Source organism: Rattus norvegicus, chromosome 8, assembly GCF_021556685.1.
Source record: "Rattus norvegicus strain SHRSP/BbbUtx chromosome 8, alternate assembly SHRSP_T2T, whole genome shotgun sequence".
Classification (NCBI taxonomy): domain Eukaryota; kingdom Metazoa; phylum Chordata; class Mammalia; order Rodentia; family Muridae; genus Rattus; species Rattus norvegicus.
Window position 1 is genome coordinate 83,658,744 of NC_141541.1, and position 25,491 is coordinate 83,684,234.

The 25,491-nt window shown below is 42.1% G+C and overlaps 1 protein-coding gene across 8 annotated transcripts in view; it reads left to right on the forward strand.

The window, feature by feature from the left end:
- Myo5a (myosin VA) overlaps positions 1–20,786 on the forward strand; it is a 167,654-nt gene extending 146,868 nt beyond the window's left edge. For 7 of the 8 annotated variants that reach the window (XR_015626373.1, XR_015626374.1, XM_087560520.1 and 4 more), the window contains 7 exon segments: positions 915–1,069; positions 6,228–6,317; positions 7,866–8,016; positions 9,966–10,248; positions 12,274–12,448; positions 14,730–14,810; positions 15,063–20,786. Coding sequence is in view for 6 of the 8 variants with exons in the window: in XM_087560520.1 (XP_087416646.1) it covers positions 915–1,069; positions 6,228–6,317; positions 7,866–8,016; positions 9,966–10,248; positions 12,274–12,448; positions 14,730–14,810; positions 15,063–15,215 (1,088 nt within the window). In the remaining 2 variants the exon portion in view is untranslated. 8 annotated transcript variants of the gene reach the window in all.
- The last annotated feature ends 4,705 nt before the right edge of the window (positions 20,787–25,491 follow it).

The window sequence follows — 25,491 nt, forward strand, 5'->3', positions numbered from 1 at the left end:
AGGATAAAAAGGATGGGGAGTAAAGAAGGGTGTAGTTTATATAAAGTTGTCTGGAAACACTCCTTAATGGGATGTACTGTGCAGAGTGGCCAAAGAGAATAGAAACAAGCTGTGCTTACGTCTAAAGAAAGAACGTTAGAGGCAGAAAGGTGTAAGGACTGGGCCCTGGGGGAGCTATAGCGTATTCAGCAGTCAACAAGGAGAGTTGTTTGGGGCAAAGTGAGCTGAGCCTGAGGAAGAGTAGGCGAGATGGTGTAGAGCACAGTTCAGTTTTGGAATCTTATGAGTGAGTGAAGAAGCTCTTTGGAGAATTCTCAGAACAAAATTGGCATAATCTAATGTGCATTTTCTTAAGCAAGAAGCTATAATAATTATTATTATCTGGGACTAGGAGGTGAATCTAAGAAACCAGTTAGGAAGCTATCTTGCAGCCTAAGAAGTGATAATGTTCTAAACTGGGGAGTAGAAGTAGAAGCAGCTAGATTCTGGTGGTATTTTGCAGGAGACAGTAGCAGGATGATAAGCTGGGTGCATGGTATGAGAAAAGTAAGGAATTTTAAAGTGATGAGGTTTATGACCTGAGAAACTGAAGGTGGAGGGTCCATTAGTAGAACAGATGCCCTGGGGAATGGAGAACTCGACTTGGGGGAGGCTTGGCTTGACATGCCTGAGCAGAGACATCAGGAAGACAGTTCACAAACAAGACTGGACTTCAAGGGAAAAGTCAGGGCAGGATACATAAGTTTTATGTAGATATGCACCCATAGTCAATAATTTCCCTAATGAGCTGTTAAAATACTAACTTGCTCTGAATGATTGAGCTCTTACACAACTGTGCTTTCATCTCTCACAAACATGCCTTACAAAGACTTTCAGGGTTACATAATTTTGTTTTTCCTTTTTTCTTTATTCAGAACTAAAGCCACGTGGTGTGGCTGTCAATCTGATTCCAGGGTTACCGGCATATATCTTGTTTATGTGTGTGCGACATGCCGACTACCTGAACGATGATCAGAAAGTAAGATCATTGCTGACATCAACAATTAACAGCATCAAAAAAGTCCTGAAGGTCAGTTCTGCATTCTGGAGTCCTCACGGTTGTTAGCAACAGTCTATTCTTTTTCTACTGTTCTTGTCCTACTGTTTCTTCCTTAGACTTGGTACAGTTGCTATTGTAAACCCTTTCACCCTTTCAGTGTTACTTACGAGCTCCTATTGTAGGAAACAGTCTCTATACCTTCTATGTTAGCTGCTTTCCCGGCACTGTGACCAAATACCTGGCAGAAGCTCTTGAAGGAGGAGGATAATTTTGAGGGCTCAGAGCCTCAAAAGGTATGAGCCCATTACAGAGGAGAGTAGGCAAAGACTAACTCAAAATGGGGCTGGACTACAGTGCTTAAGTTCTGTTCCCTTTCCTCCAGCTAAGCCTTCTTCTCCTAAGGATTCCACAACCTCTCACTGCTGGAGACCTGTCATAAACATAACACGGTCATTATGCCTTCTTTCAGAATAGGTTCAGATTAGACAGTAATCAAAATGAATTTGATATTATTGCATTTAATTATATAGCAAAGTAATTCTTCACAGACAGAAATAATCTGCTTTAGGTTTTATTGGGACCAAACTTAAAATGTTCAGCCAAAGATAGGCTTCGTGGTACATATCTTGAAGACCTCTGTGAGTTGCTAGCCTGGCTTACAGAGCAAATTCCAGGCCAGCCAGGTCTACACAGTGAGATCCTGGCTCAACAGATAGATAGATAGATAGATAGATAGATAGATAGATAGATAGATAGATAGATAGATAGATAGATAGATGGATGGATGGATGGATGGATGGATGGATGGATGGATGGATGGATGGATGGATGATGGATGGATGGATGAGTTTTAAGTGTTTTGTGGAAACCAATTCTATACGTATATGTGGTCCATATATGTAGAATATGATGATGATGTTGAGATAAATGTCAAGTTCAATAATGTGTAGCTAATTCCTATAAAAAGATGACTAATACAGCATTAAATTTTTTCTTTCAATTTTTGTTCCCTTTATTCCCCAATTCATCCCATCTTGTTACCTAAAGCCCCTGCTTCCATGTGAAAATGTAGAAATGCTTATCAGACATAAGCATAATATATATACAGAAGCTTGGGAAGGATGGAGGAGAAGCCTCTTAACTCAGTAGCCACTTACCTTATGTAATCCTCCTGGTGACTCTAGAAGCGCACTGGTTCTCAGCCTGTGGTTCTGACCCTATGAGAGTTGCATATCAGATATCCTGACAGTCAGGTATTAAATGGTAACTCATAGAAGTAACAAAATTACAGTTATAAAGTGCAACAAAAATAATTTATTGTTGGGACTCACAGCAATGAGGAATTGTATTAAAGAACTGCAGCACTGGGAAGTTTGAGAACCACTGCACTAGAGAAACACATCTAACTTTTTAAAAAAAGATTTGTTTGTTTTATGTACATGAGTACAAAATTGCTGTCTTCAGACACACCAGAAGAGGGCATCTGATCCCATTACAGATGGTTGTGAGCCACCATGTGGTTGCTGGGAATTGAACTCTGGACCTCTGGAAGAGCAGACAGTGCTCTTAACTGCTGAGCCATCTCTCCAGCCCCACATCTAACTTTTAGCTCAGTGTTTCTGTGAGAAATTAAGATGCGCCCCAGGCACCTTGTCTTCTGATTATTCAACAGGATAATAAGAGCATCTAGGATAAAGATTTAGTAACTCTCAGGGCTGGGGATTTAGCTCAGTGGTAGAGCGCTTACCTAGGAAGCGCAAGGCCCTGGGTTCGGTCCCCAGCTCCGAAAAAAAGAAAAAAAAAAAGATTTAGTAACTTTCTAGCTTCTAAATGGGCTTTTACATTTTTATTATAAAATCTCCTCTGTCAGGGCTCAGGGAACCCTGCAGAAGAGGATTCAGAAAGAATATGAGAGCCAGTAAAGATGGAGAAGACCCAGAAAGCAAGGCCTCTAAATCAGCATGACCAACACTCACATCAATGCACAGAGACGGTGGCAGTGTGTGCACGGCCTGCCTGCCGCTCTGCATCGGGTGCTTAGTGTATATGTTATGGCTTCCAGTTTAGTGTTTTTATGGGATTCCTGAGTGTTTGACCAAATAAGCCTTTGTTTCTGGTGACTGCTCCTGGGCTCTTTTTTCTTTCTGTTACTTTGTTTTGTCCAATTTCAATGTGTTAGCTTCTTGTTGTTCTTGTTGTTGTTGTTGTTGTTGTAATCTCATTGTATGTTATTGTAATCTCTTAGAAGCCTTGTTTTCTTATGAGACACAGAAAGGAATGTGATCTGGATGAGAGGGAAGGGAGGGAGGAACTAGGAAGAAACAGGGGGAAGAAACATAATCAGGATATATTATGTGAGGAAGAAAAAACTATTTTCAAAAGAGGAAAAAAGAGAAAATGTTGTAAAATATGCAGAACATGAACCTTGATGTCTTACTCCTTCCACCTGTTAATCTATACTGACTCTGCTGTGCGGCTGTCACCACAGTCTGTCTGTGGGCTGCCTCGTCCTCCCTCCTGTCACTGCACCATTGCACACTAGCGCCCCTCTTCTGCTCCAAGCCTGTGACCTCAAAAAGTGCTGTTCTCTGTCATTCTGTTCCACAGTGATTACCAAGGTGTGGGGTTTCCGAAGACTCCTCTTTTAAAGTTCATGAGTGTTTTCTAAGTGTATCTCTTAATTTTGGACATACCAATACTAGACAAACTGTGCGTTTATCTTAAGTTGACTTTTACAGATTTTAAATGTTTCCTTTCCCTCAACCTAACTGCAGGATATATTTATCTACTTGACTAATCATCACAGAATCTTAATTAATGATTTTTTTAATTAATGATTTTAAAAGAATGCTTACCACAACATAATACCCTTTGCATTCTGCTTTAAATTAGTGTGAATTACCTCACACCCACATTTTGAATTGAGGTGTTTGTCCTGCACCCCTAGTTTAATCCTAACAGTGGTGTAACTGTTCTAAGGCAAATTGAGAACCCATACAGTTTTAGCTCACAGATTGTTTTATCTAACAAATAGAAAACTGAAAATAATTGAGCTTGTCTAATTTTCTCTGTGACCCAAATATAATTTTGAACAAATACAGTTTATTCATTATAAAAATATTACTTTGAGAAACTTGATCTAGTTAACTGGTAGAGAGGTGCTATTCAGTTCTAAACACTTTGAAGTCTTCAAAAAGTGTATTTAGAAGTAACAAGAGTGTTTTACTGTGATGGCAGAGAGGCCCATCATGCTTGTATGAAAAGCAACAGTGTTAATATAGTTGTTTATGAAGTCTTCTCTGTGATCATCTTTATCTGCTTTTATCCGGTTGGGTTCTATGTTTGGGTTGGTTTCTGGTGATGCTAAGGACGCTGGTGATGTGAGGTATAATTATAAGCTTTCTGTTAGGCTGTTCTGAGGCTCTCTGCTGCAACTTGTCTAGACATCACCAAAGATGGTCAGTGATTCTGTCCTGTACAACAGACTAATGTTGCCTTCCAATCCATAAAGATGTTCTCTGCCAGCTCAGCCAGAGCCACCTCCCAAAACCAGACATAATCCACATCTATGGAAGACTTAAAGTTCTTAGTCAAACCTGTATGCAAGCCATTGGGTGATTGTCTACATGTGAGAATATCATTAAGTTTTATTTAATTCTGGCAATATCCCTAAAGCTAGGGTTTTTTTTTTTTTTTCAAAATAGAGACCCAAACTCAGTTCTCCTCTCTAGGCTAAATAATTCTAAATTGGACTTAATATCGTCTAGGATCCCTTTCTTAATGTCATTTCAGAAAAATATTGTCCAAAATTTATGGATTTTAATGTGTTTTATGTGTACTTAAAGATGTAAATTTTATTATAAAAATCCTACAAGAAATTAACCATTCCTCATAGCATATTCTCTTCTGAGTATACTTGTACTATATAAAGTGACAACCAGGATCAAAGACAGGTGTTCTATAAGTCTTGGCTGTTCTCTGATGTACCAGAAAAGAAATAATATTGTTTTTAACCAAGTATAGAGACACTCTTGAGATGTAGAAGGAGGAGGATGAGGAATTGAAGGTTAACATCAGCTATACAGTGAGTCTGAGGCCATTCTAAGCTACATTAGACTAGAGCTAGAGATAGATAGGTATGTAGATAGATAAATATATGGGCAGGTTGATGGATGGATGGCTGGCTGGATGGATGGATGGATGGATGGATGGATGGATAGACGGATGGATAGATAGATGATGGAAATAGTATACATGAATATTAAATATCTGTGTGTATATGTATGTATATAGAGCATAGACAGATATTCAATATTTTTCTTCATGTGTATATATGTATACATTTATGTATAGAAGTATATATGTGTGTGCATGTGTGCACATATGTGCATGCACTTAAGCACAATTTTATGTAGAGGCCAGAAAATAATCTCAAATGTCGTTTCCCAGGATTACTACTTGTCATGAGTTTTGAAACAGACTTTCTCACCAGGACCTAGGAATCACTGATTAGGCTAGGCCGACTGGTCAGTGAACCTCAGGAATTCTTCCATATCTGCCTCCCCAGTCCAGGGATTATTACAAGCCACTGCACCCTGTCCTTTACATGTGTGCTGGGGACCAGTCTCAGATCCTCATGCTTATGCAGTGTCTACTATGTGACCTCTCAGAAACACTCTCCAATCCAGTGTCTTTTGAGCCTTCACGCATCCCATTATGGTCAAGAGCCAACAGTTTTTGCTGTCTACTCAGTCTGGGACTCTTCCATCTCTGGGTCACTGCTCAGAAATTTTGTTGTGCCAGGAGTTTTAATCCAAATTGCATTTGAGGATGTCCATCTCTTTTTCATGTTCCTTAATACAGAAATTATTATATACTTTGTGCCTTTAGCTCTTACTGATTCCCTTCATTAATCCCAAGCAAGTGGGTTGGTCTGGGTCAGCTGTGACTTGAACCTTTTTCTGCACAAAAGACAGCTAAGTTGGCTTAGTGGGGAATACTTTTCTGAAGGCAAGAACAGTAGCAAACATCAGGGGACTGAGGTAAACTTCTGACAATTGCATAAAACTAAAATCTGATTTATTTGTGCCATAGTTTATTAAGTTTTGTAAAAGAAGTGGGTCTTCAGTGTCTGCCTAGCTTTTTTCCCTAAGGATAAGACAAATTTAGATTTTTTTTTCTCTTTCAGAAAAGAGGTGACGATTTTGAAACTGTCTCCTTCTGGCTCTCTAACACATGTCGATTTTTGCACTGTTTGAAGCAATATAGTGGAGAAGAGGTGAGAAAACCTGAGTGGTAAAAACACCATGTTGTACTTTCTTTGACCTTTTAAAGGGAAAGTTTAAAGATGTTTGAATCATGTTAGTTTCTAAATCCCCAAACAGGAAATGTACTGCTTCATGATGTTTGCTGTCTTCTAGTGAACTGGGCGATGATGTGGCTTCTTCCTTCCTAGCGTTTATAAGAAAGCGTGAAAAAACAAGTCAAGCAACAGTCAGGGAAAATAATTGTTTTTGTAACATGTTGTGGTGGTTTACATAGAGTTTAAGATTAGGACATAGAATTGTTTAAAGAAATGGATCTGTTTATGCTAACTACATAAACCTTAAAGGCAACCAACAACAAATTGTATATACATCTGAGCATGAAGGTAGAGACAGTTGGGTCTCGGAGTTCAAGGACAGTCAGAGCTACACAGAGAAATCCCGTCTTGAAAACAAAAAAGATCTTATCTGTATCTTTGTAGTGAAGTGTTCATTTGTTGTTTGATAGAGTTTAACCAAACGTAAAACCAAACTGATGGTTATAACTGAAAGCTGCTTACTATGTGTTTAACAGTACTCAATATACAGAATATGTTTGACATGTGATTGATACAACATGTCATGCAGTTGGCAGTAAACCCATTTTACAGATGAGGCTCAGTGAGATTCATCCTTTAGTCTGTAACCTCTTGACATAAGGAGAACTGTGACTCTGCATCTGCACAGCTTGGAGACCTGTTGCCTGACCCTACCCCATCCAATCTCCCCATCTTTTGTCAGAAAGGCAGGCAGAGCAAAGGACTGTCATGGCAGAATGACAGGATATATAAAGATGAGCAGGACACCTAGAAGGTGAGCCTGAGGGAGCAGAATCCTGAGAAAGGTCATGAAGGAGATCCTATGAGCCCTGCATTTAGACTGTGTTGGCCACTAAGCTGCTCTGTCATTAGGTGGGGCTAGTGAGCAGTGTGCTTAGTGGAAAGTGACTAGAAGACATGCTGCCTTTCTGGGGAGCTGGCCTTTTAAACCAATGCTACTGAAAGACTTTTCTAAGATCTGACTGAAATCATCATGTAGATACTGTGAGTTAGAATAAAATGATAAAGTTCCTTTGTTTTCAAGTTCATAAAGAAACTAGTCTAATCATGTTTATGCATGTTCCTCTGGGTGTAGTATGTATGCATAGGACTATATATGCATGGGACTATATGTAAAGAGCCAAGAGCTAAAGAGTGTTTTCAATTCCTTGTTTAATGTTTGGCAGTAGACCTGCTGTTTTATCAATACGACATGTTCTTTTCTTAAGTTAAATTTCCCCACTTTGCCATTTGAAAACCTTAACTATAGATTGCCAAGGTCATCATCTGTTGTTCAAAGCTAAACAGATGAGGGTGATACAGGAGTGAGTGAAAACACAGGCAACAGCATTGAGAATGATGACCCTGGCACTGGGTAGGAGGGCTGAGAAAGACACAGAGTGAGGCGGACAGAGGCCCTTGGAGACAGTGAGGTAGACAGAGACATTGCCTTCCTGTGCACCACTAACATTGTGTTTATTCTAGGGCTTCATGAAACACAACACGTCTCGCCAGAATGAACACTGCCTCACCAATTTTGACCTTGCTGAGTATCGGCAAGTACTGAGTGACTTGGCCATTCAGATCTATCAGCAGCTTGTGAGGGTGTTAGAGAACATTCTTCAGCCAATGATAGGTAAGACCAGTGTTGCTGTGCTTGCTGACAATGAGGCCAGTGATACATGTGACAGACGTGTTCATGTGGAGAGCATAAAGTGCTAACTATGACAGAAATCAGTCTCCACATGACAGAGGCACTAGAGTCCGTGCTTACATCCTCTTTCTGAAGACTGAGCTCTGTCTTCTTTCTAGCAGTAGACTTTACTCCTTTGTCTAGTTGTCAGAAAGACTTGCTGTGGCACTATTACATAGGGCTTCCTAGGAGACCACTGAAAACCAAGGAGGCTGGGATGGGTTTGTACTTTGCCCAATAGTCTATAGTAAAATGGCTGGGAAGGCACTATAGCAATAAGAGCTGCTATCATAGGTGTGTATAGGACACTCCATGGTGTGTAGTACACTTCCTGGAAATGTCAAGGCAAGTGGTTAAAAGTAATATTTCCTGTTGACTGAGTGGTACATGTGCTTCTGATTATGAATGTAAAGGAGTGTGAGTCCATGCACCTCTCTTTTTTTTTAAAGATTTATCTTATTTATATTAATACTCTGTCTTCAGACACACAGAAGAGGGCATCAGATCCCATTACAGATGGCTGTGAGCCACCATGTGGTTACTGGGAATTGAACTCAGAGCCTCTGGAAGAGCAGTTGGTGCCCTTAACCACTGAGCCATCTCTCCAGCCCGCACCTCTCTTTATACTCATTCTGGGTGGTCATTTATATGCTGTCCTATCTGATTCCCTTAGGATGCATGAATTTGAAGGTTTTTAATGTAGCAAATTTGTGGGGTTTTTTTTTTCAAATTACCAAACACTGTTATCTCCAGGCAAATTAGAGGCTCTTCACTGTTTCAGGCTTGTATTTTCTTACCTTGACCATGTGTTCTCCACATGTCTACATTTTTACCTCCCTTAGTGAGCTCACAGATTTCATTTTCTTTCAGAGGCCCGTAGTTAAAACAGCTAGGGACATAAAGTCTGTGGAGGTCATATGAGATGGCTGTTATCTCTTTTCTTGAGCTTTAGGTAAATTTAGTTGTAAATTTAAAACACTGTAGATTGGCCAAAATGCAGGAAGTAACACAGAGTAGCAACTAACTTCCACCATTCTTTCCTGTCTCTTGCCTATGTGTAGTGGCTGAACAAATAGTTTGCCTCTAAACTGTCCCATTTTGCTCCATCTCCCAGTCATTTAATAGCAACAACAAATGCTTTGAATTAGTATAGGGTTTGTAGGGAGCTGAGCTTAGCACAAGGAAATAGAAAAACAATCCAGACGTAATCATCGATTTAAGGGCCTCCCAGGCAGGAATGGGCATATCTGAGTAGACATGTCAGAAGCTTTCTAAGGAAGCATTAGCCAGACACTGAGAGAGAGGTGAGACAGCAGTACAACAGAGACAAGTCCAGAGAAACCAAGGCTATCCCACCGTCTCACTGCAGTGTGAGGGCCTCAGGACAGAGACTGGCTCAGCTCTCCAGCTCCTTGCCCTCAACTCTGACAGGTCTCCTCCAAGACTCTTCCCAAAGCCCTACCTTTCTCAGCGTCATGTTATTGTGTTGTTGTTGTTGTTGTTATTTGGATTTGTGGCTGTTTCTTTAATATCTGAGATCAAATACAAAGAACACTTACTTGACCACTCTCATAAACTTCTCCAGTACCACATGCAAGTGCAGCCCCAAGGCTGCTGCTCAACTTTAGAAAATGCAGCAGTGAAATTACTTAATACTTCATTAAAGTTTAGAATCCAAAGGCTTATTCCGGGGACAGTTCCTTCTTCTACTATTTTCATCCTCTTATTTTCTAAAGTGTGTGTATTTGTGTGTGTGTGTGTACACTCGAGTGAGAGAGAGGGGTGACGGAGGGAGGGAGGGAGGGAGGGAGGGAGGGAGGGAGGGAGGGAGAATGAGTGTGTGTGTGTGTTCTTACCTCTGAATCATTTTAACACTTAAAATATTTCTACAGTCTCAGGCATGCTAGAGCATGAAACAATTCAGGGAGTATCTGGGGTGAAGCCCACAGGACTCAGAAAGCGAACCTCCAGTATCGCCGATGAGGGCACCTACACACTGGACTCCATCCTGCGGCAGCTCAACTCCTTCCATTCCGTCATGTGTCAGCATGGCATGGACCCAGAGCTAATCAAGCAGGTGGTCAAGCAGATGTTCTACATCGTGGGCGCCATCACCCTGAACAACCTCCTGCTGCGCAAGGACATGTGCTCCTGGAGCAAAGGCATGCAGATACGGTGAGCAGACACCGGCGTGTGACACACAGCCTCCTGTGACACACAGCCTCCTGTGACAGGCCTGCCTGCCGGTCGATGGATGATGGCTCGGCTCTGAGCAGTATCATGTGGCCAGCAGCAAGGGAAGGACTGGTATAGACGAGCCAGCTCCTGGGCCTGGATGTGTTCTCAGTGCTCAGGAGGAAGGCCTGCTCTTCTGTTAAGCTACCTTGTTCATAGGAGTATAGAGATGTGCAAGATTCACTACAGTGTATATTTTTTCTCTCCTTTCTTATTTGTTTTGATTGCATAATAGGAAAATATTAGGAAAAACAAAACCTTGTAATATTTTGTTGTTGCTCTTAGAAATATCTTTCCATATTAAGAATATAAAGAAGATAAACCCACTTATAAATAAGATCTGGAGAAGTAGCTCAGTGGTTAAGAGCACTTAGTGCTCTTGAACAGGACCCAGGTCAGGTGAGCCTACAGGGTTGTTCACAACTCTCTAATTCCAGTTCCAGCTGGCCTGTGCGCATACTGCATGTGCATGGTATGTGTACACATGCCCAGCCAAACACTTTTTTTTCCTTTTTAAAATTTTAAGTTAAAGAAAAATAATAGGTCCAAAGAGATCATTTACTAACACTTGAATTTGAAGACGAATTATACTCCATTTTCCACTTATTTTAGTTTCTTGTTTGTTTTAGAGAAATGGGTCTTGAACCCACAATCCTTCTGCTTCAGCTAAGAGTACAGGCATACAGCAGACATCCCCAGTAGCAACTATATTACATACCCACTTCCCTCACCATTGCATCATTATTGTAACAACTGAATTTGGAGAGCAAATGATTATTCTGAAGCATCTGTTATGTTCACTGGAAGAAAACAAAAGGATTTTCACCGGGTGGTAGTGGTGCATACCCTTAATCTCAGCACTCAGGAGGCAGAGGCAGGTGGATCTCTGGGAGTTTGAGGCTAACCTGGTCTCTGGAACAAGTTTCAGGAGAACCAGGACCACATAGAGAAACCCTGACTCAAAAAAACTAAAAGAAAAGGGGCGGGAGGGTGTTTCCTACAAAATCTATAGTTACTATTAGCAAACTGTAGTGTTCTATGTTTACCATTCTCACTCGTATCTCACTGTGAGGTACAACCTCCATTCAGAGATTCTAACTTTTTGTGACGTTTCTGACCTATTGTTTAAGACAGGGTCTCATGTACCCGGGCTGGTCTCAGACTCACAGTGTAGCCAAAGATAACTTGGAACTCCTGATCTTCCTGCCTCTACCTCCCAAGTGTGAGCCACTACACCCAGCTGCAGTCACTCGCCTTCTTATCACAGTGCCTCCCTCCGTCTGCCTGAAGACTGAATTCTGACCGTGTGTCTGTCTGTCTGCTTTAACTGTAGTTGAAACCTCCCATCAGTTAGCTGGGCGCCTCTTCAAAGTCTAGCATCCGTAGAGCCTTTGTCTCTTCCAAGGGTGTTCCCTTGCTCTTCTCTTCTATCTCTAGACTTTCTCAGGCCACTGTCCCCATTGTCAGGGCCCTTCCCTAGGGAAGTTTGAGTACAGGGCACATGTTGGGGCGTCTGGCTGTTCACTCAACCATTTTGAGTCTTCTTAAGGAAGACAGAGTGCGTGAAGAATCAGAAGGTTTATCATGCAAAGGGAGCCTGAATTTCAGAAGCCAGAAGTACATTCTAGGCAGCTGTTAACAAGGACAGAGTCACATGATATAGTCAGTTTCGTTTATTAGCAAGTCTAATAACTTTCCCTCCAGGGACTTTGTTTCCATCTTTCAATAAAGAGTTACAGTCTCTTGTCATTCAGTCTTACATAACTACGATTATAAGCCTCATGACTTCATGATAAATGTTAAAGCACAGCTGATTAGATTTTAGAAAATTGAATAAAAATACTACCTGTCATATTAACTGACACGGCTACATACACAAAATTAAGACATTTATGACAGCATTCAGCAAATTTGCATTTTCTCTCTTATTCTCTCTTACATTTTCTCTTTTTATTTTTGGCATAGGTACAATGTCAGTCAATTGGAAGAATGGCTACGTGACAAGAATCTAATGAACAGTGGGGCAAAAGAGACTCTGGAACCTCTTATCCAGGCTGCTCAGCTTTTGCAAGTGAAAAAGAAAACTGACGATGACGCGGAAGCCATCTGCTCCATGTGCAACGCTCTGACCACAGCCCAGGTACTGCGGCCCTCCATACCATAGTAGGCTTGACACACATAGTAGGCTTCCCAGAGGAGCTCTGAGAAGTCAGGCCTGCCGGGACTCCTCTCTCCTCACTGACCTCCCTCCTTGGCAGAGAAGATACGTGTCAGTGTAAACCTGGAATTTATTTTAGAAGGGATTTTATTATCAGTTAATTTCAGTCCTGCTCATAGTCATGTGTAGAATATTCAGCAAAGAGTAAGTGCATGGTGTTCTGTGATGTTCTGGGCCCTGCCATGCAACCTGGAATAAAACCAAGTCCCTGCTCTCGCGAGGAATATCTGCTGTAGAGCTCCAATTCAGTTCCATGACGTTACCTCCATGTTACTCAGTCATTAATGGTTCTTTACTTCTTCTATTTGGGGCCAGTAGCGTGGCTCTGGCAATAAAGGCACTTACTGGGAAGCCTGATGACCTGAGCCTGATCCCTGAGATGCACAGGGAAGAACCGACTCCCAAGGGTTGTCCTTTGACCGTCACATGCAAGCTCTGGTGCTGCCCACATACACAGAATAATTCTTACTCTCTCAGTCCTAGATGTGATTAATCCCCACCACACAGTAGCATACCTGTGGAGGTAATTACTTTACAATAAGAAATCTCCACCTTCATGAGCGAACAGCTCGGTAGGGAAAACAGAAACACCTGAAGCTAACGATATCCCAAAAAAATGTAGCATGTCCTGTTCTTAATGCTTTACGAGAAGCACTGACAGCCGTCTGAGAGGTAGCACTCACAGCACGGAACTTGAGGAAGGGCCAGGACAGGAATGGCATTAGGGGAGCCAGCAGCAGTCAAAGGAAGGCCTCAGAAGTGCCTGCTGTCCTCTTCACTGGGCTATTTCATCTCCCCATGCTTAGCTCTCCATCGCTGGCCTGGAGATTCACTTCACTCAGGGAAAACTGTTAGGATCACAGTCATAGCTTCTTAGTGCCGAAATTTACAGAGATTATTGCTGTAAACTTACTTTTGAGTGGAAAATTTCAGTACTGGTAATGGTCTTGAGGTCTTCCCCATTTCCACCAAGTTCGGGAAGTAATGGTACAGTGGGGAAACCTGACAACATATGTTTCCTGCCCTCCAGCTTTTAGAGAATGTGCTCTAGCACTTATTATTTCAATGTTTCAATTATTTCAATATTATTTCAACATGCCCCAAAGAATTGAGTAGACCTTTAATTTGGTTATTTACTTGATTTACTTGGCTGTCCTTTGTGCAGCCTTAACCCTTGTCTCTGAGTGGCTGAGTCCTGAATCGAGAGTGTCACTCAGACTTTTATTCCATGTCTCTCTGGCGCTCACCATACTCTTTCCTATAGGTTGGCATTGCCCTGTACTTAACTTTCTGTGTAACTCATTTAGATGTAAATAACCACGTGGGACTGTGATAACTAGTGTGTTAGCACAGCTCTAAACGGTAACTTGAAAATGAGGCTGGGCATGGTGGTGCAGGCTGCAATTCCAGCACACGGAAGCTGATGTAAGAGGACGGCAGGTTTGAGACCTGCCTAGGCTGCATCTCAAAACCATCTCAAAACAACACTTCCACCTCACGTAAACAGTGATGTTCTTGACGCTAAATGGGGCTACATAGTGAATTCCAGGCCAGCCTGGAGTACATAGAGATCTGTCTCAAGCCCTCCAATACCATAAGAGGAAAAGAGCAATGGCCTTTTATTTATTTATTTATTTTTTATTTTTAAGATCATTATTAATTTACTTCTTAACTTTTTGGTTAAATTGCTTTAAAGACCTTATCTTTGTGTTATTCATTATAATGTCTTTCTGTTCTAAACATGAATTTTTAAGATTGTTTAAAACGAGTAATACTTAATTCTATAATTTTAATATGGCCATATATGCTTTAATGTGAAAACAGTGTTATTGAAGAATAACACTACTGGAATGAATTCCAATTGTATAAAAATATCAAAGGCTTGTGGACAGTAGCTCAGCGGTGGCCCAGAACATGGGCAACCATTGTTGCTCTCAGAGATGGAGAGGATGAAGAGGGGCACTTTTCTCTGTGTCGTATTTATACTGTTTGAATGGTTTTCTGATTTTTTGTTTCTTCTTAAAATGTTACATGACTACATTCTTCCAGTAAAACTTGAAACACAAGGCAAGTGTGCCCTTTGCTTCCTCCTTCCCTCTCTCCCAGCCCACCCGGGTAAAACTGAAAGGGAGGTACAGTGGTCCTTCCCAGATCCTGACCAGCCAGCCTGTTTGTGAAACGTCTTTCCCTTTTCTCTCTCCAGATCGTCAAAGTGTTGAATCTGTACACACCCGTTAATGAGTTTGAGGAAAGGGTCTCTGTTTCATTTATCCGCACTATACAGGTGAGATGCTGTTTTCTTTCTTGCTGCTTCACCAGAAAGTCATTTGAATGGAATATTCACAATGTTTTTGGAAGGATAATGTGTTTTTATCTTTTGCATTTCCATTTTACTTTATAGTACATTCACTATTTTATATAGGTTTATAATCCATAAATATTTTAATAAAAAAGTTAACTTTTTTAAATTTTTAATAGGAATTTTGGTAAGAAAATATCTTACAATGCCGTTTGTCTTTTTTCATAATACCCTCAGGTGCGGTTACGAGACAGGAAAGACTCTCCACAGCTGCTCATGGATGCAAAACACATCTTTCCTGTCACTTTCCCCTTTAACCCATCCTCCCTGGCCCTAGAAACCATCCAGATTCCAGCCAGCCTGGGCCTGGGCTTCATTGCAAGGGTCTGAAGGGCTACCCAAGCAAATGTAGAGAACGCATTTCTCCTCAAAACATGAACAGTTGTTTCCAGTGAGCTACTGAAAATACATTTTTAAAGAAAAAAAAATACTGATTATCTCTAGAAGAAGATGCTAACTGGAATTCCCCCCCAGAATCCTTTCAATTGTGAAGACGCTCCTTGTACTGTTACCTTTAAAGCAACATTCATTCTCTATCAGTTGGGAACCCTGAGTTTACATACAGCTGAATGGTGGCAGGGAAGAGTGAAAGAAAAGATGAAAGGGGCTTGTCTTCAGCTGACAGCATTTAGTTTAAGTCTTTAGTGCTGCATTTAAGTACAATCCCATATGTCTGAACTGTTGTGAACAAGGCACAAAGAACTGAAGAAAATCACTGAATACATATCATAGCAGTTTAGGAGCCAATCATGGTAATATTGTCAAACTGGATCAAAAAAAATAAACTGGCAACATTAAAGTAACTGGCCAAGTAACTTCCTTATCTGTCAGTACGGCATAGCCATGTGAAAGACATTGTTGCTAGGCAGCGTAGATGCCGGTTTGTACTGTAGCTTACTGAGCATCTTAAATGGCTGCTGTGTGCTGTCTCCTGACGTAAGTGATAGTCTTATTAGGCACTACAAAATAAGCTTCTCTTTCATCAGCTCTGTTTACAATTCAACCAGACCAGTTCTAACTGGATTATATGCAATTATCCACAGGTTCATCGGCTCGAGTAGCAGACACTGGGGAAGTAGAGTTAGGCAGAGTGGCTGTTGATGTCATTGCTGATCAGGAGGTATTACATTGATAAGTCACCCGTGCGGATCGCACATCATGCTTAGTGCTGTGTGAAGTTGCTTGTTTTCAGTTCCGAAATCTGATTCTTGCCAGGCATAGATTCAACCTTGACAAGTTTTCTTCTTAATTTATTAAGTGTTAGTTTCAGTCACTATCTAGAAAGGACTATCAGAATATTTATGATTAAGATCTTGAAACTGATTATCCTATAAGTTATTCAAAATAGGCATATAAATAAATCATTATAATTCAGAGGGTTTAGGTGTTGCAACCTCTATAAATGTTCTCAGATACCACTGGATACTTTAAAAACATCATATTATAAATACATTAAGAAGATTTATGTAAGAAATATAAGATTATTAAATTTTATAGAGGATTTGGTTCAGTAAGACCCAGATTCTGTATGTTTTCATTATGAAATTCTAATTAAGCATAATCTCCATTTTTTTCTGGAACTCTTATATAATAAATCCTTTGGGTTTTGCAAGAGCAAATTCTTAGCTTTCGTTCCTTTGGCTGCTAATTGCAATCATCGATTTGTATGGTTTACTGTAAGGTGGTTGGTCTGAAACAGTGGCATTTAAATATGTGCAATATTATTCCTGAGAGCTAAACGGTTTCAAGTCAGTGATAAATACTGTTAGTAAACGGAAGTTATTGTTCATTATCTTACTGGAGTTTATAAACTTTCCTTGTTTATAAAGTAAGAGGGTTGGACAACTGGTTGTTCCAGCCACTTCCCTGTTTACAGTTCACGCATGCGGGGTTTCTAGAGAAAGGGGTCACAGTTACTCTGTCCTGTTGTAAAGACCAATGTTTAGTGCCTGTCAGTTCCCTAGGGTTAGTACACTAAGTCACGAGTTTATGTAACCACAATCTTTTCTTAACATACATCATTTAGGTCTTTTAGAACACCCTAATTATTTGTATTATTTGAAAGTTACTTAGTTTAAGTAACTTTTGTTACAGGATAAACTTTTTGTTTGTTTGTTTGTTTGTTTGTTTGTTTAGGAAATTTTGTTTTCTGCAGTGCTGGGAATTACACCCAAGGCCTCTTGTGTGTTAAATCAGTACTCTACCACTGAGTGAGTCTCAACTCCTATTCAGTTCCAGTGCATTGATTTATTTGCAGAACCTACAACACTACTCAACGTCTTCAGTTTTCCTGGGTTCTCAGTATTGTTGCAGTGAACAGTTAAGCCATCTCACTAGTACTGAGTCAGACAGCATAGAGGTAGTGGGTGGAAGAACTTGCTAAGCAAACAGAGCCTTGTGTAGGCTGTCTTCCCTCACTCAGCCCTGGCAGGACGCCCACACCCTGCTCCCAGCTTAGTCCTGAGTGGGAAGCTGATGCACACCCCGAGTCTTGTCTTCAGGACCAGGCTGTCATGCTCTGTCCCTGAAACCCCATTTCCCTACTTCAGACATTTGTGCCCTACAGTTTCTAGCACTTTCTCTCATTTTTCTCTGTTGTCAAAGCTGGGGCTCCTGTTCTACAGCTGCTCCCATTTTGTGGTTCTCGGGTTTCAGTGACAATGGTTCAGAGTCGCTGTGATTCCAAGCTTCAACTCTTTCAAGCTATCGGAACCCAGATAGTGATTGTCTGCACTGCTTTGTTAAGGAGAGAGGCACCAGGCTTGTGCTCACCCCCACTCTGTCATCCATACTCTCCTAGCTTCAAACACACACCCAGCCTTCCCCCTACCTGTCCCATCCGGCACCTCCCTAATCTTACCAGCCTGATGGGTTTCTGTGGCCCTGGCTGGCATGCGTGGGACTCATCATCACTCCCGTCCTCACTTTTGTACTCCTTAACCTTACCACTAATTGGCTTTCCCATAATTCCACTATGATATGCTTGGACTACAAAGAAGGAGCTCTTGAAAGACACAACAGCACAGCAGTTCTTCCTTGCAGTAGCCCCTCCCAGCAGCCACCACTGACCTGCTGTAGCTTCACTCACTCCACAGTAAGGATCCACAGTGAGGAAAGACGCCTTTTCTCTTCCCTTCCTGCCTCTTTTCTTAGCCCCAGGCTTGAATCTGCCTTCGAGTAACTCAAAATGAGGAAAAGATCAACACAAATCAATCCGCACAAAGGACAACTTGTGGTTCCTTTGGAACTTTGAACATTCCATACTACCTGGCACTACTTTGGAAAGCAAATGTACAGACAGAACTGTAATCCAGAGCCAAGTGATAGGGGATGTCAGTCTGTGCCAGTTTAGATTGCCTGATTTGTTACTGATTCACTTCAGTAGCTAAAGAGAGACTCCTTATGGGTGAGCAGGTGTAGGTCATGCGCATATTCCTTAATGGTGTATACAGAAGGCTATGAAGATACTTCAGGCCTCAGTGTCCCAATTATTGTGAGAAATTAGTTTTCTGACAGTTGTAGGAAGAGGAGCTGCCGCCATCCTGAGAACTCCACATGCAGTGCCTCTCCCACACACACACACAGTCACCAGTTGAGAGCTCCTCAGGAAGCATGGTCAAGGGTCCTCCGGGTAGCATCAGCCTGTTAGGATGAAGAGCAAATGTCCGTGTGTGACACTGTGGTCCTGTTGGAAGTAGTGCAGAGAGAGTACCCATAGTGCATGTGCTTCACGCCAGCAACTCTCCCTCCGTTACCTCACTTCCTCACAGCATCCACAGGAGACAGCTCCCACCATCAATGGGGATGATAATTTGGGACAATGGTATGGTCAGTGGCTCGCTGGAAGTGGCACTGCCTTTTAGCAGTAAGGGCAGAGGCTGTCCTGTCTCTCCATATGCTGTGGGGTAACCTGGCTAGTAAGGGTGCTCTGTGTCGTTATTGGCATGTGGGAAGAGATGAATGATGAGCACCAGCTTACTTGTTGGGAGACCAGTGCGCAGTGCCCGCAGCACTAGCTGTGACTAGGCTTGCCTTTTGTGGTGAACCAGTACTCCTTGACAGGGTGCGGACTCTTGAGTTAGAGGCTGTCTGAAGTAGAAGGGCGGGTAGCAGTGAAAACCTCAGATGTGAAGAGGCAAGGCAGGCCACTCTCCACAACCATGAGGTTTCCCTGTGAGAGCCCCAGGCTGAACTACACAGCCTACAGAGAACTCTCTAGTTTTAGTCTGAGGCACAGAGGAACCCAGGACACTAAGTACCTCCCTCCCTGGGGCTGTCTGCCAATGGCGAGTCAGTGTAAACTTGGAATTGCCACAGCACACAGCCCGCAGGGGAGGTGCTAGGAGCTGTGCTGTGGGCATGCATGCTTGAGGCCACAAGCATTTTGTGGAAAGTGCTTTGTAGTTTGTTCTCAGGCTGTGCTGTGAGGGCCGCCTTAACCCTTGCCCCTTCCCTTCTAGAGCTGCCTTAAGTTCCCCAGAACTTGTCCTCAGTGAGGGTTATCTTGCCGTGTTTCTCAAGGTTTTGTAAGGATTTGAATTGGGTGTGGCTTCCCACCACCACGTATTCCTTTCTCCCCTTTCTGCATATCCTGCTACCTATGTGCAACCATTTCCAACCAGAGGTTAGAATTTATAAAGCAACCAATGAAATGTTAGCTTTAGGAATATTTCTGGGTTAGTGCAAGTCCCTGAACAGTAAGCAAATTAGCATGCATGGAACCCGGCCAGAAGTTGGTGTATTTGTGGGTGGCTTGCCTTTCACTAACCCTTTCTAATAAAGGCAAAAATACAACTCTAAAAACTTTGTGTGGTGCCCTACTGTACAAGGCTGAGTAAAAACAAGAAAGTAGCTGTATTAAGTTCTAATCCACCATAGCATAGTACCTAAATTAACTTTAGAGTTTAGTCAATTTCTCAATAGGTCAAAAAGCAAAAGATGCCATGTCAAACATCTCCCAAATGCATTTTATACATTTTTATTTTATAATTTGGTCTCCTAAAAATGTTTGTTAGCTTAACTTAGTGGGTAGAACTACACTCATAACATATCTAAAAGCAACAAACATTTCCTCGGCAGTGCTATTGTTTGCAATAGTTGGGGAAGTTTTGGGTTTGTTTTTAAAGGTTGAAATTTCCGTGTACAATTTAATGCTTGCAAAGTTAATAACCCCAATGCGTTTTCCAGAGTCAGTAGTTTCAAATAACTTATTGTCTCTATGTATAATAAAATCTTAGCTCTCTAAGTCATGTGAGCCATTATTTTTTTCCCACAAAAGGTGATTTCTCCTTTAAGTGTAGATCTGTGTTGTGATTTATGATCCAGAATTGTGTTCTTTTGTGGATTCTGAAGTAAATGATTTTCTTGTGTTTGGGAAAGTCTCAATTGTTCCAGCAGTATTGTACAGATGAGCTCATGGCGTTTAACCCATTGTGGTTTTATTTCAACTGTTCATCACTTACCATGAAATGGACCTGCCTTTGGAATACAGTAAATGGTTGCAGTTTTCTAATCTTTTTCTTCCTTGGATCTGGAGAAAGAATTTCCTTGATCTGCACAGTTGATCTCTGCAAAGTGGTTAGTCGGGGAAGCAGAAATGCATGCTGACAGGTGAGAGGCGTTACCAAGCCTCGCTGGATCTAAACTGAACCCACTCCAGAGTATCGCACAGGAAATCTTCTCGAATGTCAAGAATTCACCTCATATCAACAAAAGCCTTGGAAACACGAGTTTTTCACTGGGTATTACCTAATGCTAAAAGGAAAGCCAAAACAATATCAGAATGACATTTTATGCTCTAAATTTATAGCTGTCTACTGTGCTTAGTGTGTCTGTCATTAGTGCTGTATTCTCCTAGCTATTATAGAAAATTGTTGAAATAAAGATAAGGATATAAAGAAACGTTGTCTTTGTCTATAAACCACTTCACACATTTTGAAACAAAACAAATTGTTACTCTGAAGATTAAGTGTTGTAAGTAGAGTCTCAGGTCTTAGAAACTGAAGTTCCTTCATTCTCTGTCTGTGCTAGAGAACAGCAATGTGAAAACTGCAAACACTGAGGCAAGCAGACCAGCCAAACAGCTAAGGGACTGTGGCTGCTCGCATATCGAGGGATTCTCTGGCAGAAAAATAGAATCTAGGAATTTGGGGCTTCCAAAAGTTTAAATAAGATTTGTGTCAAAAGTTCGGCTCTTATTGCCGTAGAAGAGACAGATGCGTGGAATAGGATAAAAGGCAAAGGCTCGTCTGTGACACTCCTTGGGCTGGACAAAGAGCAGTCTGTGGATGGCACAGTCTCATCTTTAGTCCTAATACAGAAAGTAAGTGTTAAGTTCTACTGTAGACTACCCCACTTGCACATAGGAAAAGTCGTTCATCAGACTCACTCATTTATAAGGATTTTTCCTTTCCAGGGCACCACAGCAGACCCTAGAAATGCAGCAGCAGGAATTATATTCAGCAGTGAATCCATGGAAATACATAGTCTTGTGTACATGATGTTACAAAGATGTTACAAAGTCATGGAAAAAAAGTGATATTTGAAATAGTTTCTAAATAGATTAGAACTCAGTCAGGGTTATCACTCTCATACATAACGTTTGACGTTATCATTAGAATTCTTTCCTGGAATATGGGATAGAAGTCAAACTAAGTTTAACCCTGAAGGGAATCAATTTCCTAACATAACTTGAGTTGGGATGTATTTTGGTGCCTAGTTGCCTGCCTCAGGAATAGACACATTGCTTTTCTTTTAGCAGATGACAGATCCCAACATGGTATTTACTACCCAGAGCAAGACCTGGGAACCCATGCAGTTGTCCCCTCAGCATGGCCTGCTGTGCTACTGAAACCATGGACTTTGAGCGGGGAGTGACCACATTAAAACTGTCTTATGATCTTACTAGCATGGCATCAACCACTATGGGTGGGCCAGGCATTGGTGGTCAAAGAAGACACAGGCAAGACAAGTTCAGAAGAGAACTCAAGTCCTGAGGTGGCTTGGCCCTGGGAAATGGAGGGGATCGGAACTGGAGCAAGTACTGAGGTGTCCCAAGTACTTGGCAGTCAGGGCAGGAGAAGATCAAGTTCTAGTTTAGCCTGGGCTACATGGTCAGACAAGCATGGGCTTCAGAGTGAATTGTCAGGAAAACAGTATTTGGTAGTCCCTCTGTGCAGAAAGCCCTGAATTCCATCCTCAGTACCAGGGAAGGGGTATGTGGAGAAGACAAGGGAGACCGATGAAGAAAATACGAATTATTCAGAAAACCTAAATATTGTGGTAAATAGATGTTTTGAAACATCAGCCAAGTTACCACTGAAGAAACAAAATGCCCATCAAAAAAGTTCTGAAGCGTTGTATCATTAAGACTCTCTTATCAAGAAACTTGAAGGAATGTCAGAGAATTCAGCCAGAGTTAACCTACTTTGGGAAACACACACACACACCACATTGAGAAGAGCTGGGCTATAGCAAAGATTCAGGCTCCAACCCAGGAAAATGTAAAGATGTAGGCACCCCTGGTTGCTAAAATGGGGATTCTAAGCTGAATGCCCTGAGCTAGGATGACTATTGGTGTATAAAAGGATGGAAATCTTTTGTGGGAGAAGAGAAGCCCGTGTGGTAGAGGTCAGGAGTCTACATCAAGTGTCTTCTTCAGTCACTCCTTACCCTAATTTTAGGGACAGAAGGAATTCATTCATCTAGTTTGGCTTCCAATGAGTGTATATAAGGGTCCCGGGGATCTGAACTTGGGTCCTCATACTTGAGCTATAGACATTTTAATGACTCAAATGTCTTCCCACCCACAACCTCAGGCAAACAGAAGAGAGGAAGGCAAGGTGGGAATAAGGCAAGATTGTAAGAAATTAGGAGATGGACCACATACCCATGCAAAGCCATTCTTAACTCTAAATATTTCTCATATTTGAAAAGTAGACTAAGGGTGGCACTTTTGGCCTGGGAGCTTCAAGAGTTCTATGAACCCACTGCTTGTGGACACTGGCGAAAATATAAAAAACAAAAACAAAAAACAGGCCTTCTAAGCCTGGTGGTGGTGTGCAACTTTAATCGCAGCACTCAGGAAGCAGAAGCAGGCAGATCTCTGAGTTCAAGGCCAGCTTAGTCAACAGAATGAGTTCTACAAAAGCCAGGGCTGCTCAGAGAAATCCCGTCTCAAAAAAAAAAAAAAAAACAAAAACAAAAACAGAAAACAGAAAAAGGGAGAAAAAGAAAAAGATGGGGGCGGGAGGGAAGGAAGGAAGGAAAGGAATTTTGATGAGTGGTATAGTTGACTGTATGTTACTTTTCTATTGCTGTGTGTGCTCGTTAGTGTTTGTTTGTTTTTGGATAATTGACATGGGAGGACCTAACTCACTGTGGGCCATGCCACCCCTGAGCTGGTGGTTCTAGATCCCAGAAGACAGAAGGCTGAGCACACCAGTAGGCAGCATCCCTACCATGGCCAACCTCTAGGTTCCTTTGTTCCTTCTCTGACTTCTCTGGATGATCAACTGTAATCTAATCTTCAAGGTGAAATAAACTTCCCCAGTTGACCATGGTGTTTTAGTGGATCAGTAGAAACCCTACAACATGAAAAAAACACCACCATCAAGGCAACTTATAAAATAAAGGGTTTGCTTGGGCTTTTGTTTCCAGAAGGAATCGCCAGGGCGGAGTTGAGGCAGCAGGCTTGGTAGCTAGAGCAGCAGTGGAGAGCTCACATCTTGAACAGCAAGCCGGCAGCAGAAAGAATAAATTTAAAATGATGCAAATCTTTAAACTCCCTGCCTCCTGTGACATATTCCTTCTAACAAGGCCATGCCTCCTTACCCTACCCAAACAGTACCACCAAGTAGGGATCAGGTAATCAAATGCCTGAGAGTAGGGAGGCATCTCATTTAAACTACCACAGTTATTTAAAGCAAGATGCGCACACACACAGACACACACACACACACACACACACACACACACACACAGATTTCCCAATTTAACAACACAGGAAGCTCAACTCTAGCCTTTGTGGCCAAGAACACAGGGTTCCACTGCCTCAGCCCCAGGTAGAATGTGCACTTTCTGGGAGCATCAGAAGTTAGCATTTCTCATCTAGCTTTCAACTGTGTGTTGCTCAGAGTGAACATTGCCAAGAGGAAGAGATTCCCTCCTACCCTGCCCCAACTCATGGTTCCCCCATGTGTACTGTATTGCTGAGAACACTGGGTCTTCAGTTGCCCTAAGTTAGGCTTGCAAGGTAGTGGTTTCACATGGAGAAAAGCTGGCCCATGAGACTTGCCTTTTACTGATCTCTGTGTACCCAATACTGAGTGAGGGCATCTCTCAGTGACAGGTGGACTGTTATCCCCACCCCACCTCTAGAGTCTCGGCACTGAGGTTTCACTGGAAACAAAGCAGATCATAAAAGTTTCTTCCTGAAGGAACGGACCTCACCTGCAGATGTGTGAGAGAAGTTTAAGGTAAAATATGGTGGAGGTTAAAGTTAGGGGAAATCTGGTAGATTGGAGACAGACTGAAGTGTAGGTCCCAGGTTGTTCTGTGAACAAATTAGAGAAGAGTCAGCTAAGAGGAGTCTGCATGATGAGATAAATGTCAACCATTGACCTTAAGAATCTTTCAGAGGAGCCCAAAATGGAGTGAACATTTTCCCAGTGGGAAAAGTCATTTCTGCTTAGGGCAATGCTGAAGACAGTAGAACTTAACGGCTGAATGTGCTCAAGAAAGAGGCACAAAATGCCACAGCTGAGGGCGAGCACAGGCGGGCTTGGATGTAGTGAAGGTGCAAACAGACAAAACTGTGACACTGAAATAATCCGGGCACTGAGAAAGACGTCCAGCGGACTAGCAGCAAGAGGGAACTGCCCCAGAACTGCTGCAGCAATATAGTCATAAAATTCAAGTCCAGAAAAACAATTCCCAAGATTTGTGAAGAGATATGAACATGTGGCTCGTGCCAGGGTTTGAGTCTGACCCCATGGCACTGTGGGCACAGATCTGCTACCTGACCTAGGTTAAGCGGAACAAACTCCCTTCCAAAGCAAGGCCCTCTCCAGCAATGGAAGCACAGGGCTTTATTGCAGTCTATATCTCAATAGGGACCCACCTATCCCTAAGCATGATCAGTTAAGGAGTACACTCCTGAGCATGCTCAGTTTAAGATTATGGAGCAGGCATGTCCAACTCGCATCCCACCGGGATAGCTATAAATGCAGCCCAACACAAAGTCATAAAGTCCTCACGTTGTGCTTCCCCCGCCCCCCAACTCGATTGCAGCTCTTCAGCATGAGCCTTCCAGAAAGAGACAGGACAATACTTGCAATATCCAAAGGCTTGGCAGGCCTGGGGGAATGCCCTCTAAGCACCACCAGCTTGTGTCACAGTTTTATCACAAAATAAAGGGCATTTTGCAGGCATGTTATCCCAGGAATCTGTCCCGGATGGTGCCTGCCTGAGCGGCCAGTATCACATCTGTTAAAAGGTTGACCCCCAGCTGCTGTGCTCACAGCGGTAGAAACCTTAGGGAATGGGGTCTAGCTCAAGAAATAGAGCAACCGGGGTGTGATCGTTGTCTCTGAAAGGTTACAATTGT